General features: G+C 39.9%; 1 protein-coding gene across 3 annotated transcripts in view; it reads right to left on the reverse strand.

Annotated features, from left to right (window-relative positions):
* Positions 1 to 1,021: 1,021 nt before the first annotated feature.
* The window catches only part of LOC103516620, a 16,554-nt gene continuing 3,945 nt past the window's right edge, over positions 1,022 to 13,630 (reverse strand). The window contains exons 2-7 of one of the 3 annotated variants that reach the window (XM_008481594.3): positions 6,860 to 7,030; positions 6,256 to 6,357; positions 5,318 to 5,455; positions 4,409 to 4,492; positions 2,943 to 3,099; positions 1,022 to 2,019 (exon numbers count right to left, since the gene is read on the reverse strand). In XM_008481594.3, coding sequence (XP_008479816.1) covers positions 1,944 to 2,019; positions 2,943 to 3,099; positions 4,409 to 4,492; positions 5,318 to 5,455; positions 6,256 to 6,357; positions 6,860 to 7,030 — 728 coding nt within the window. In that variant the 3' untranslated portion in view covers positions 1,022 to 1,943. Of the gene's footprint in view, positions 2,020 to 2,942; positions 3,100 to 4,408; positions 4,493 to 5,317; positions 5,456 to 6,255; positions 6,358 to 6,859; positions 7,031 to 7,155; positions 7,327 to 7,860; positions 7,945 to 13,630 lie in introns of all 3 variants that reach the window. The other 2 variants (XM_026828962.1, XM_008481595.3) reach the window with 2 other exon arrangements.

Here is a 13,630-nt window from a genome sequence, read left to right on the forward strand (position 1 = left end):
CGGAAAGATTGGATTTCTCTTATCTTGTAACTTGTAACCCTTCTCTCTTCAATTTCGGGACGCTAAGACCTCCGTTGGTAGTTGTTAGGTTGTTACAGATGTTACAGTTCCCTGAGTTGAGTACTAGTTACTTGTTTCAAGAAATTCCACTCGGTTCTTCTTCTTCTTCTTCTTCCTCTTCTTTCTTCTTCTTCTTCTTCCTCTTCTTTCTTCTTCTTCTTCTTCTCCTCCTCCTTCTTCTTCGTTTTCTTCGTCTACTTAGATTTCTACCTAGAATAAGGAGAAGAAAAAAAAATAATCCATTTCGTGTGAAAGAAATAAAAAACACTAAAAACGTCACACGACCAGAAAGAAGTTGAAAATATACGACCATCTCTCTCTCTCTCTCTCTCTCTCTCTCTCCCCACCCATCAGAATAACAATGTAGTTGGAAGAGAGAAAAAATATATTTCTTCAGCCCAACACAGAAAAAAAATATAATAATATACCTACCTATGTAGCAAAAGATCGTAAAAAAATATTCCAGCTTCCCTTTTACGACCAATCGATTTTAATCTCCAAGAAAAAAGGAGCCTCTCTCCTCCTCCCCCCCCCCCCCCCCCCCCCCTTCTCCCCCCCCCACCTAAGATCGTAAAAAAATATTCCAGCTTCCCTTTTACGACCAATCGATTTTAATCTCCAAGAAAAAAGGAGCCTCTCTCCTCCTCCCCCCCCCCTCTCTCTCTCTCTCTCTCTCTCACTCACTTACTCTCTCCTTGTAAATAGTTTCTTGCTTACAAGTCACAGGTCGTGACAAGTTTGGAGTTTTGGACGGCTTAGCTAATAGCTAAAGTTTTGGACTAGGTAATGACGTAAAATTGGACACATTATCCTGCATGATTGTCCAAATAAATAAAAGCAAACTAACGGCTACCAATGAGTTAAACTTTCGTTGTTAAAGTTTACAGTTCCCTCTATCAAACCTCTAAATCTTCAAAATAATAATTATAAAAAAAAATTGATTAAAAAAAGGGGCACCATCTAAATTTAAACTCGGCTAAAGTTTAGTTTCGACAGTATAAAATATATTTTACCTATCAAATATAATAAAGTTCCCATCTAGGATGGTAAAATTTAAAATTCTTTCAGTTGAGGACCGAGACCACTTCCCTGTTTTAAAGTCATCGACCTCTTGTTTATGTTCCTAATGACATCAGACCCCAAACAAAATTATGCAAATGAAAGTCTCCCAAAACCCTTTACAATAATCTGTACAAACAAAATTTAAATAAAAATATTTACACCTAAACAAACAATTAAAAAAATCGAATGATTAGGAGAAATTGATTGGTCATGCCCATTTTTTTTTTTTTTTTTTTACTAAAACAGTTCAAAAGAACGAACAATAAAATAATATAGGAATAATACCAATAAATATTTGACCATTTGAATTTGAAACCACAATTAATCGAAAGATCTATGCGGAAATAACCAATGGGTTAAAAATGGGCAATTAAACAAGGGACTCATTTAAATGAAAATGGATCACGGTTCTTTTGAGGGCCTTGCCGATAAAAATTAAACGAACCATGCGAGCTGTAAATTTATACACGTTCAGTGTTCAGTTTGTTTCAAAACCTGTGTGTTGTTAAAAGAGAATTTCTATTTTTTCATCCGTCGCTCATCAGAGAATATAAATAAAGTGGACCAAGTCAGGCCTTAAAAACGAGAACCTAAAAGTTAGGTAATCGGCAAATTTCCTTAAGTAGGTAGGTATATGTTGAATATTTTTACATTTTTAAGAAATTTCATTAAAATCGGACAATTCTTTCGTGATTTATCGCGTGTATGAGACAATTGCCGAACAACCAGAGGGCATATGATTGTTTGCCGTTTGTCTCAATGCAAAATCGTCAAATTAAAACGCAAACCTCGCTTTGTTCAATCTGTCAATAAATACATAATCAATTATTAACTGTGTCTTGCTGTTGTTCTCTGGAAGGTGACAGTCTTCTTCTCCTGTGCAGCTTTTTCACAGTACTGAAACAAAAGTTCAATTGGATATGAAAAAAATTACCAAAAAGTAGGTACCAATCGCAAAAGTAAAATGTGCAAGTAGGTAGTTACAAAAAATTCAATTGGATATGAAAAAAGTACCAAAAAAGTAGGCACTAGGCACCAATCGCAAAAGTAAAACGTGCAAGTACCTAGTTACAATAGGTAGGTAAAAGTGTTTGTTTCATAGAGGATTAACGGCATTGTAAGGGCTATGAAAAAAAGTACCAAACTGCTTCTGCTTCTAAGGGCTTTACAGACGAGGGTCTTACCCTCCATTCCGATAACCACCTCCTAAAGTCCTCGTAGTTACGAAAATTTCAATTGGATATGAAAAAAAGTACCAAAAAAGTAGGCACTAGGTACCAATCGCAAAAGTAAAATGTGCAAGTAGTTATACAATAGGTAGGTAAAAGTGTTTGTTTCATAGAGGTTTAACGACATTTTAAGGGCTATGAAAAAAAGTACCAAACTGCTTCTGCTTCTAAGGGCTTTAGAGACGAGGGTTTTACCCTCCATTCCGATAACCACCTCCTAAAGTCCTCCTTACATTAACCTCATTTAGCCATTCCAGCCTGAGAGGCGCGGCCAAGAAAAGCCAGCAGTAAGCATGTAAGCAATTGTCCAGAATTTTGCTAGCGTATTGCATACGTACACAGGATTTGACCAGGCGTATTTAGATGGTCCGTGGGATTTATTTCCACATTTATTCAATTAAAAATTCAAAATCAATCAAATCAAACCATGAATATACTAATGGCCTGCTGCATGTTTGCTGATGCTCGAGCATTTTCATTGTAGGTATATTTTTGTGTATGATGTATGAATATTACCTATTTGTGGTAAAGCAGAGTTCTTTTTACAGATTTTCCTACATTCATTACATACGAGTAAACGGACCAACTTACATGAAAGAAATAAAGGCCGGAATAGACAGGGCAGCTCCGAGGGCAAAAAAGGCCGCGGGCCAAACATCCACCGTATGTCTATATACCATCATATAAAGGTTAGTGACCACTATTGGCGCAAAGGAAGTCAGTAGATTCTGCGCCAAAAGGACTGAAGCTGAAAACAAACAGAATAGTGGAAACGTTCACCTTTAAAACTTAAATCATATTGGGGCGGAGCGGATTGGAATACATCACATACCTTCAGCCACACTCTATTTGTCAAGGATCTAGGTTTAGCTAGCCCTTGGGATAAATTTAATTTGAAGAAGTACTGATCATATTTCCCCGATTGGTTAAACCGAAGAAATGTTTAAAAGAGGTGTGATAGAGGTAATTGTAACAATGGAGGATTGTTTGTCCCGAATCATATTGGGGCGGAGCGGATTGGAACACATCACATACCTTCAGCCACACTCCATTTGTCAAGGATCTAGGTTTAGCTAGCCCTTGGGATAAATTTAATTTGAAGAAGTACTGATCATATTTCCCTGATTGGTTAAACCGAATAAATGTTTAAAAGAGGTGTGATAGAGGTAATTTTAACAATGGAGGATTGATCGTCCCGGAATCGAATAAAGAAGGGGCCGAGGACAGGAGAAAGCCAGGTGGACGGGAATCGAACCCACGACCTAGCGCTTACAGGGCAGACGCGCTACCAACCAAGCTAACTCCGTTCGGCGACATGCTATAAGCCTCCTCACATTAACCTCACCCAGTTCAAGTTAGACCGGGAAAAGCCACCAGCATGCAATTGCCCAGATGGTCAGTCATACGGATAATAACCACGTGCATCGTTGCTTAACATCAGTACACCGTTATGCATAGCATGCACCGTGCACTTAACCACGTGCACCGTTATGCATAACATAACATAACACCGATCTGAGGCATTCAACTTGCTGTACTCCCGCCATCCCACCGCTGCAGCCTACGTTTTCCGTAAATACCGGGTAAATAAACTCTGCAGTAGGTTATGTAATGTAAACTTTACTAAAATTCAAGTAGCCAGAGGCGATAGCACCTTGAATGCACCAGATCCCCATTCATCACTGAAGTTAAGCAACGTTGCGCTTGGTTAGTATCCGGATCGGTGACCATCTGGGCTATCGCGTTCTGCTGGCTGTTCCCAGCCCTACTCAGGCTGGGCAGGGTTCGTGTAGTCTGAGGAGGAATGAGGCCATTTTTAGCCAGCCTAGTTAGCTTAGTTGGTAGTGCGTCTGCCTTGTAAGCACTAGGCCGCGGGTTCGATTCCCGCCCGGGGTGGAGGATTGTTTGTCCCGAAATCGAATAAAGAAGGGACCGAGGACAGGAGAAAGCCAGGTGGACGGGAATCGAACCCACGACCTAGCGCTTACAGGGCAGACGCGCTACCAACCAAGCTAACTAGGCAGGTAGTCTCAGGTAAAAAGAAACGAAAATCTTACAAAGTTCGGTGAGATCAATTTCCTTGGTTACTGTGGAAACGGAAACTGTGAATGCTGCTCCATGGAACATGTCAACCAATGGGACTGAAAGCAGAAGGAAAACAAGATGGAATTAGAGGTATAAGGGATAGTTGAAAAAAAACTTTTTGAGATAAATGGAGTCAAATTTTAGGACTAGCCAAAGTTTAAATAGAGATAGCCATTTTGTTTTTGTTCTCATAAAAAGTAGATCTTTTCGCGCTCTTCCCAACGATACAGATAACTCAGAAAGTCGATTTTTGTACTTAGTCCGCTCTACCTTTTACCCATTCAATTGTTATTAGGTTATAATATTGTAGGTTATTTCGTTCAGGACATCCACACTACCATCGCTGCTCTACCTTTTACCCATTCAATTGTTATTAGGTTATAATATTGTAGGTTATTTCGTTCAGGACATCCACACTACCATCACGTTACATCACATCTTGTCACATGACGTGATAGTCCTGAACGGAATTACCTACAATATTATGGGAAAACTTATGGTAGAACTACATCTTTCTGACTTCACGTGACGTGCTGTAACTTTCCAATGTGGCTGTCCTGAACGGAATTACCTACAATATTATGGGAAAACTTATGGTAGAACTACATCTTTCTGACTTCACGTGACGTGCTGTAACTTTCCTTTGAGAATTTGACCACACTGGAGAATAGGGACTTTGCCATGCGAGCAGTATAAATAAGCACTATTCTCATCCTACGGAAGACCACTCCGTTTGAAATCCAGCACACTCACCTACATCTGTAACTTTCCTTTGAGAATTTAACCACACTGGAGAATAGGACTTTGCCATGCGAGCAGTATAAATAAGCACTATTCTCATCCTACGGAAGACCACTCCGTTTGAAATCCAGCACACTCACCCACATACATTAAGACCGGCGTGTTGACGAACATGTAGAAGATGCACTCCAACATGTCCGAGACACAAGCTAAGAGTCCTATGGTGGTGTCTTTGACTTTGCACAACTTGCCGAGAACGCCAACGGCAAACATCACACCTGGGAAAGAAAGGACAAAATATTAGTAGTTTAGACCGTCACCCCTTCGATCTTAAATTTCCTTATAACATTAAATGTGACCCATATGCTAAAGGAAACGTACGCGGATAAAGGTAGAAACAACTTATCATCACGTCACGTCACATGAAATCATGGGGAGTGAGAAAGATGTAATTTTCATAGTTATCCCATAATATTGTAGGTGATTTCGTTCAGGATAGCCACACTACCATAACTTACGTCACATCACTTGACGTGTCTGATTATTTATCTGACAATCTGATTATCTGACCCTCTTTAGTTCATCAGAACAAGGAGTGAGAAAGATGGAATTTTCATAGTTATGCCATAATATTGTAGGTAATTTCGTTCAGGACAGCCAGACTACCATAACTTACGTCACATCACTTGACGTGTCTGATTATTTATCTGACAATCTGATTATCTGACCCTCTTTAGTTCATCAGAACAGGGAGTGAGAAAGATGTAATTTTCATAGTTATGCCATAATATTGTAGGTAATTTCGTTCAGGACAGCCACACTACCATAACTTACGTCACATCACTTGACATCTCTGATTATTTATCTGACAATCTGATTATCTGACCCTCTTTAGTTCATCAGAACAGCTGATTGCTTCAGCTTTGTCTATGACTTGGTCGACACCATCAATCGACGTCGACACTGTTTCGGCAACATAGATTTACCTCGTCGAGCAACGATCGATCGACGGCGTCGACTATGTGTGGACACACCTTTAGAAATGGTCCCGAATGCCCCGTTCAATATAGAGACTCACCAACCGTGGCTGCCCATGCTTTGTAAGCTGCATATTCCCCGTAGTCCTTCTCCGTCCATCCGAACTTTGCTCGAACATAATAGTAGAGTAGACTGTATTCGCCTGAAAAGATATAGCAAACTAAAGTCAGAGATACTCGTAATATTGATTTTACCTGCATCTACGTTAAAAAATAAAAATGTCTCAAATAGCAAGGATATAATCTCAAACTATCCAAATAAGCCTTGAAGCTTCGGCCCGTCAAGTTAAAATTGAGCGAGCTACCAAGTAATATACGCTACACCATTATGTACATAGGTAATAATATTAATAAATAATAATGTCTCAAATAGCAAGGATAGAACCTCAAACTACCCAAATAAGCCTTGAAGCGTCGGCCCGTCAAGTTAAAATTGAGCGAGCTACCAAGTAATATACGCTACACCATTATGTACATAGGTAATAATATTAATAAATAATAATATTTGGCTATAATCTGTAATTATTAAATGATAACAGTTCTGTTCAAATTATTCAAAGAAAAGTTAAAATGTTCAAATTATTCAAATGATAACAAAGTCATATGAGTCATAATCCTTCTGCTAAATATGTTGAACGTACTTACCAATCAGGGAAGATGATAGAACAACACTGGTTAGTGTCATAAGTAGAGTGATTGTGGTTCTATAGTTGTCACGCGGTTTGACCAGGACTTTGAAATTGTTCACACACAAGTTGAATAATGGTTTGAAGGTTTTCGATAAGAATGATGTTCCCTGGTACCCACTAGTACTATCTTGACCGCTAAAATTTAAATGATAACAGATCAAATTATTCAAAGAAAAGTTCAAATGTTCAAATGATAACAAAGTCATACATATGAGTCATAATCCTTCTGCTAAATATGTTGAACGTACTTACCAATCAGGGAAGATGATAGAACAACACTGGTGAGTGTCATAAGTAGAGTGATTGTGGTTCTATAGTTGTCACGAGGTTTGACCAGGACTTTAAAATTGTTCACACACAAGTTGAATAATGGTTTGAAGGTTTTCGATAAGAATGATGTTCCCTGGTACCCACTAGTACTATCTTGACCGCATACGTAAAAAAATAAAAATGTCTCAAATAGCAAGGATAGAACCTCAAACTACCCAAATAAGCCTTGAAGCTTCGGCCCGTCAAGTTAAAATTGAGCGACCTACCAAGTAATATACGCTACACCATTATGTACATAGGTAATAATATTAATAAATAATAATATTTGGCTATAATCTGTAAGTCATATTGGGGCGGAGCGGATTGGAACACATCACATATCTTCAGCCACACTCCATTTGTCAAGGATCTAGGTTTAGCTAGCCCTTGGGATAAATTTAATTTGAAGAAGTACTGATCATATTTCCCGATTGGTTAAACCGAAGAAATGTTTAAAAGAGGTGTGATAGAGGTAATTGTAACAATGGAGGATTGATCGTCCCGAAATCGAATAAAGAAGGGGCCGAGGACAGGAGAAAGCCAGGTGGACGGGAATCGAACCCACGACCTAGCACTTACAGGGCAGACGCGCTACCAACCAAGCTAACTAGGCAGGTAGTCTCAGGTAAAAAGAAACGAAAATCTTACAAAGTTCATTGAGATCAATTTCCTTGGTTACTGTGGAAACGGAAACTGTGAAAGCTGCTCCATGGAACATGTCAACCAATGGGACTGAAAGCAGAAGGAAAACAAGATGGAAATAGAGGTATAAGGGATAGTTGAAAAAAACTTTTTGAGATAAATGGAGTCAAATTTTAGGACTAGCCAAAGTTTAAATAGAGATAGCCATTTTGTTTTTGTTCTCATAAATCAGGTATAAGGGCTAATTGAAAAAAACGTGTTGAGATAAATGGAGTAAATAGAGATAGCCATATTGTTTTTGTTCTCATAAAAAGTAGATCTTTTCGCGCTCTTCCCAACGATACAGATAACTCAGAAAGTCGATTTTTGGACTTAGTCCGCTCTACCTTTTACCCATTCAATTGTTATTAGGTTATAATATTGTAGGTTATTTCGTTCAGGACATCCACACTACCATCTTCAAAATAATAGGTAATTATAAAAAAAATGATTTAAAAAAGGGGCACCATCTAAATTTAAACTCGGCTAAAGTTTAATTTCGACAGTATAAAATATATTTTACCTATCAAATATAATAAAGTTCCTATCTAGGATGGTAAAATTTAAAATTCTTTCATTTGAGGACCGAGACCACTTCCCTGTTTTAAAGTCATCGACCTCTTGTTTATGTTCCCAATGACATCAGACCCCAAACAAAATTATGCAAATGAAAGTCTCCCAAAACCCTTTACAATAATCTGTACAAACAAAATTTAAATAAAAGGAGATCACATTGCCCACGGCAGATATTAGGAACACCGGATAGAACCCGAGTGCTACCATGAGATACCCGCTGGTGTAGTCGCCTAGGGGAACACTGAACGCGTACAGGCCCTGATAGATAGCGATACGTAGCGTTCTGTCGGATGGAGACGTATTGTAGAGATCACATTGCCCACGGCAGATATTAGGAACACCGGATAGAACCCGAGTGCTACCATGAGATACCCACTGGTGTAGTCGCCTAGGGGAACACTGAACGCGTACAGGCCCTGATAGATAGCGATACGTAGCGTTCTGTCGGATGGAGACGTATTGTCGGAGGCATATAGGGTGCATCCTATCAGCATGAGAGTCCCTACGCCAGTGATACCTGAGGAGGTTAAACAGGTGATGAACTGAAAGCAGTTAAGCCGTATTTCATTGTGACTTTTTTACTTTCCTTATTTAGATTCAACCAAGGAGATATGAATTTTCAACCCTGACTTCCAAAGCATATTCCATGGTGATTACCCACAGAAACCCATGCATTAACATCTCGCTTAACATGAGAGACAGACTCTTTAATTCTTGGAATTTTTTCCAAGAAAAACTTACCGGTTAGGAGGCCAGTGCCCAGTGCTTGAATCCATATGGAGGACTGCCACCAGTACGTGCACCCAATCTTCCAAGAAAAACTTACCGGTTAGGAGGCCAGTACCCAGTGCTTGAATCCATATGGAGGACTGCCACCAGTACGTGCACCCAATGTTGAGTATATCGAGCAAGATGTGACCAAGCATGGGAATCCAAGAAAAACTTACCGGTTAGGAGGCCAGTGCCCAGTGCTTGAATCCATATGGAGGACTGCCACCAGTACGTGCACCCAATGTTGAGTATATCGAGCAAGATGTGACCAAGCATGGGAAGCAAGAAGAATGGTATCCTGGACCTGAAACATCACCATATAAGTAATCATTAACCAGCAAAACGAACTAACGGCAAAGCCCACCAAACTGGACCCTACTTCTCTATGGAGCAGTCCTCTAGAAGCTCCAGTTTTCCTTAGCCTTAGAACAGTTTGATGGACTTGGTAGTCGAAGACGTTAGCAACAACAACATCGTCGTGCGCAACGGTAACTAGTACTAACCATTACTATCTGTTTTGATAGAGCCTTGAGGTACATATGTCACCTTCTTTCGGAATACAATATAACGTCGTACCGTTAAGCTGTATCCACACCTAGTCCACACTGCCTCGACAACATAGATTCATCTCGTCGATCGTCATTGATCGACGCGACAATCATCGTGTCCGTCGAGTATCTGTGGGAACAGCTTTAGACCTCGGTTTAGGGGTAAAACCCTGACATGTTAGTCCCCTCTTAAAGATGTTAGCCACACTTAAGGACGTTAATGTCCTCCTTATAAAATAGATGGTACACCTTGGTCTTACGTTTTCCAAGTGCTGGACAGTATTAGGATTATCATTTTGGTGGCTATGACCAAAGTTATTCGATATGAATCCACCAATGCCACTTCTTTCTGTATAGCCACCTCATTGGGACAGATGACACCTGGAATCCAAATTAAATAGTTGATGGTCAATAGACATTTCTCGAGAAAAATAGGAGCGCGGCAGCGCTCCGCCAAGCCAACACAGTTTGACAGCACTACATCAAAGATACTCGTACACTTTGAGCTGATTGAGAACCTTAATTTTGCTCAAACAATTGGACAGCTATTGACTATAGGTTTTAAGTAAGTAATGTCTAACGCCAGCTACTCACTATCAGGTAGACTTTGACAGGTACACTTGATCAGGTCTACCTGATACCTGTTGAGCATACACACTAGCAGGTAGACCTGACAGGTACGGCTGAAAAGGTTCGCTTGTCACGTCTACCTGAGTAAGGATTTAGAATGATTTTTCCCCCTATTATGTTAATGCGGTCCCTTCTTAATCCCTTGTGTGCCGCGTTCATTTTAGTTTAGGACTATAGCACTTTTTCCCCTAAAACGCCTTGCACTAATATATATTTTGATTGAATATTGGCGTATATAGACATATAAAAATTATTCTTGATCGATTGCATGCTACGAGTGCGTGCATGAGGCGAGTTGGAACAGTTCAATAAATATAATATTATTTCGTTCTTATTTTCTTTCATCACGGTATTGACAATAAAATACATTGTGCTCAGGTCAATACTTAACTTTGTCAGCGCGAAAACACGTAGAATGCAATCTGATGAATGAAGTCAAACAGCATTGGGTGTGGTTGGTATCCACCTGGGGGACCATCTGGGCAATCTCGTGCTGCTGGCTTGTATCGACCCCACTCAGCCTTAGGCCGGCCTCTCACTATCAGGTAGACCTGACAGATACGGCTGAATAGGTCCGCCTGTCAGGTCTGCTGTTGGCTTGCATCGACCCCACTCAGCCTTAGGCCGGCCTCTCACTATCAGGTAGACCTGACAGATACGGCTGAATAGGTCCGCCTGTCAGGTCTACCTGATAGTGAGTGTCTGGCCTTAGATTAACATGAGGAGCTGGCTGGCTTGTCGAAAAATAACCCACTTCAAACAATACTTTGTACCTCTCAAACTTGTATGAATTTTACAATCTAATATAGGTACGACACCTTGTTTTTTTTTTTTTTTTTTTTTTTTTTAAAGGGTTTAACGGGGGGACTGTAACTGCTAGGGCTAGGGTCTTATCGTCCCGAAATCGAAGAAAGAAGAAGACAGGATATGGAGGAAAGCCATCCGTTCCGAGAATCGAACATTATCCATCAGGATAAAACCGAGGGTGGGAGAATAACGCATTAGCGGATACAGGGCTTACGCGCAGACGCGCAACCTAACCAACGGCATACCATAGGCTGTAGACAGCTCTGGATTATACTGACTTGCTGTATACGAGCTATATACAGGATTACATATTACTTAGTCACTACAGGGCGTTCCGTATAAAATCTCGTACAAACCGACTAGGACAATAAACGGAGATATGATTACAGGAGGGCAGGACGCCCGTAACACTATGCAGCGAACCAAAGACGTTCAACCACTCATCAGTGGCTCATTGAGCCTAACTAGACGCGTATAGTAAGAAAATGCAATGCAACACAGTAAAGGAGAAACTTTCTTTAACTGTTCGGCTAAAGGAAAAATAAACAAAAGGTTTATTCTTCACTTACACACAAAAATACAGGGCCGGATTCCGTTTTTGGTAGCAAAGTTTCTGAGGACCAAGTTGGCCCGGTCTCCGACTTAGAGATATTCTGAGATGTTATGAAAAGATCAGGAACAGGCTGGCGATCATGGTGATAGAGGGATAGACCTTCTGCTGATGTACAACCCTCAAGAGTTGGCCACAAGAAAAGAGAGATAAGTTCGCCATTGTCAAGTGACAACGACAACTGGAGAGAGAAACTTTTTTGCTTGGTATCTGCGGTTCCCTCGATACTTTATATTCGGTGCGTTCGGGAAAACGGGGTATGTACTGGTATCTACTACCGTAATTAATTCACTACTTGTTCAAATTTTTGGATTTGTGTATTGCCATTTTGACACGACCCAAATTTACTGCTAAATCCAGAGTGTTACCATAGTGAACGTAGACATATATTTCAGTGACACTAAGGATTGAAATGATTGTGTATCATGATATAAAGTTCATTTCTTCATCAAAACCACCGACAATGTTATATTTACAGCCAATCCATGAAATCACGAAGTAAATCAGAACAATGTTACCCAGCACTGCACTTGGGAGAGTCAGTTGTACGGTTTGGTTACAGATGGATTATTTTTTATTTGTCGAGTTAAGTAATCACAAAAAAATCGTAAAGCATTAAATTACAAGAATAAGGGACCAGTCATGTTGAAATGTTTCAGCCAGATAAAATGTTCCGTGTGCAATAGTCCCCTGAGCAGGCTCAAAATTGCTTTTAAAGGAAATTTTGATGGTCAACCTTAGTCTGTCTACCACGCTGTGGTTTGTATAATTTTTGATTATTATTGAACTCGGACCCTAACTCGAATCTAAACTCGCAGTAGCATATACGCCAGTGTATGAGAACTGAGGTTATCAGTAAGCCCCTTCTTATTATCCGACAACGAAGAAAAAATCGTACTCGACGAGTAAGAAAGCTAACAACACAGACAGAATTTATGCACGTACGCTAACGCATGTCGTTTGTTTACAAGTACTTTATCAACTGTTCGGTGCCAAGCTGGTTGTTTAGAGACCTTTTCCGAAAAATCGATGCAGTACCCGATTGGGGCTCTCAAGAATCACAGGAACCACGACCACAATAATGACACAGTGTTTCTTTCCAAGTGGCCGTGCTCCAAAGGGGTCTCAGTTTTTATTTGTTTTTAAACACAGGCTGTTTCTACTTCAGTTTGAGCTTCCCGCCAATAGCTCTGGTTTTGCTAGATAATCATTTCTTATCTTTTTTTTTTTATTTCTCTAATCTTAGCTTTTATAGGAGAAGTTTTTCATAGTGGTTATCCATCAATAAATGAGACTCTTTTTGGGTTCTCAGTCAGAAAATCCTTTTTCCAGAGAGCGCCACTGGAGTACCTCATTTTGGATTCTCATGACAATTGTAGGCCTGAAATTTATTTTACAATGTGTTTAAGCCTCTAGACATTGCTGTCCTCAAAGTTACAGACCGATCAGACGAGAAATAGAATCTCATGGTTGTTGAGCAATGATGCCCAATTTTCAGCTTGGGCCGTCAGGTAAATCTGTGTGACCCGCCAGATGGGTACTCATGGCACCGAACGGTTGTGTTATACAATATATACCTTATCCATTTGAATATGGCAGCAAGGAGTTCTATATTTAAGAAGGTAGGGCGTACGGTTTCCAAACGTGTCCAAAGGTTCAGACGGTTGTTTTATTAAAGGATGATAGGTAATTGCACAGTGCTTCCTCCCACAATGATACTTTTTTTATGCCGATGGGTATTCAGATTTCGGTAATGATTTATGTATTCCTAAAAAAGAACGAAGATGATTTCTTT

The sequence above is a fragment of the Diaphorina citri genome, unplaced genomic scaffold, assembly GCF_000475195.1.
Source record: "Diaphorina citri unplaced genomic scaffold, Diaci psyllid genome assembly version 1.1 scaffold1618, whole genome shotgun sequence".
NCBI lineage: Eukaryota > Metazoa > Arthropoda > Insecta > Hemiptera > Psyllidae > Diaphorina > Diaphorina citri.